The 1,763-nt window shown below is 35.5% G+C and overlaps 1 protein-coding gene across 5 annotated transcripts in view; it reads right to left on the minus strand.

Annotated features, from left to right (window-relative positions):
- LOC107090998 (paired box protein Pax-7-like) overlaps nt 1-1,763 on the minus strand; it is a 37,133-nt gene that overhangs the window by 13,737 nt on the left and 21,633 nt on the right. For all 5 annotated transcript variants that reach the window (XM_015384693.1, XM_015384690.1, XM_015384691.1 and 2 more), the window contains exon 7: nt 1,213-1,403. In XM_015384693.1, the coding sequence (XP_015240179.1) occupies nt 1,213-1,403 (191 nt within the window). The remainder of the gene's footprint in view (nt 1-1,212; nt 1,404-1,763) is intronic.

Raw genomic sequence — 1,763 nt, forward strand, 5'->3', positions numbered from 1 at the left:
AGCAGGGAAGCTGAGGAAGGGAAAAGATGATATAAAGAAAAAAATTCCCAGGGGTGAAAAATTAACAATCATCTGAAAATTAAACTAAAACGCAAAAAGGACAAAACACAAGAATAAACTCAGAAACTGGAAATAGACCTAAAAAAGGCAAAACCCTAATTACACAAATGAAAACAGAATATAGCAATACCTTATTAAACATAAAACACAGCGAGGAAATGCCGTTCATACATACATAAAAAAAAAAGTGTTAATTTATTCCTTAACATGGACATTAACCCTGGATCAGTGCATTTTGGTCTTTTCTTCTCATATTGTTTTATTTGTGTTTTCAAATCTCCAGTCAGTCATGGCTGATGTCTCAATTCAATTTTTGCTACTGCTACTTTTACTACTTTATTCTACTTTAGCGATAGTTTCAAGGTGTTGCTTTTTTGTATATCTCGTACCATGTTGTGCTGTTCTTTTTTCATCTCGTTACAGGTGATGAAGCAGACTGGAAATGTTTTGTCATTGTCTCCTTTCTATCTCTTCTTTCTTTCATCTTTTGTGTCTTTTTTTTCTTTTTTCCTTTTTCTTCTTCTAATTTCTGCTCTATTTACATTGCAGTGTCCATATAAACTGTAAAACTCCCTGCATGATTATAATAAAGCAATTTATATGCATGAAACAAGTGGAGCAGTATGGCGATAGCCGTACTACTCCACTTTTGAAAGTAAAATCTGTTGGGCTCTTTTTGGCATCAAGACAATTATTCTTATTGTCAGCTTGCCAGACAGGACAATGTTAAAAAAAATTAATAAATAAATAAAAAAAATAAATTAAATTTTTGTAGATTATTTTGAATAGAATGTAAAAAAAAAAAACACATTAAAAGAAAATATTAAGCAATTTGAACAATACAATTAGGTTAATCTGGTTGATGGCACAATAACCTGGATAAAAACCACAGTGCTAATTCTAAATCCAAAGCTTGATCTTCTAGGAATGGCTAACTCCCAGGAGCAAAGAATTGACTGTAACCTTCTAACTGCTATTTGAGAGATTCCTCTCCTGAGGCCACTATACCATTGGGGATCCTACCAGAGGCTAAAGGCCAGAACAACTGGCCCATCAAATTTACACAATTCATAGAATAGGATTTAGTGTCCTCAAAGTTTTTAAAACAGTTTACATTATACATACATTATACAGTAACCAAAAAGGCCTTACCTGTTGAGAAAGTCCATTACTAACAGGATTGCTCTGAGTTGCAGAGCTCACAAAGGCATCAGGATAACTGGAGAACCCATGGCGGTTGGAGGAAAGAACATAGGTCGAAGCACTGTCAGCACTTGACAAACCCATTTGGTGCACATTGGATGGAGGTAGAGGTTGTGGTCGATGAACTGCGTCATCATTCTCTAAAAAGTATTATGAAAAGGCTTTGTATGAACAACAGACTCAGACGGCAGCCAAAGAAAAGTACAATTTCCATCCAGTTTCTTTTAGTGTTGGGAGATTTACTTAGCTTCCTCTTTAAATAGATTTAGTTATCAGAAAGAACCAAGCTAAAAATACAAATCCCTAAATTAACTGATTGGTTTATTCATGAAATCTGGGTCACGACCAAAACTAATAGATCCTGAATATAAGCGGCTAACAGCAGCCTGGACAATCCTAGATTTCTTTTTAATACAGTTGCCAAACTCACCCAGAGCCATAGCTCTGTTGAACTGGCAAAGGACTGCATGCAGCAAAGGACCACAGGCCGGATTCGAACC

Source organism: Cyprinodon variegatus, unplaced genomic scaffold (genome assembly GCF_000732505.1).
Source record: "Cyprinodon variegatus isolate N-32 unplaced genomic scaffold, C_variegatus-1.0 Scaffold320, whole genome shotgun sequence".
NCBI lineage: Eukaryota > Metazoa > Chordata > Actinopteri > Cyprinodontiformes > Cyprinodontidae > Cyprinodon > Cyprinodon variegatus.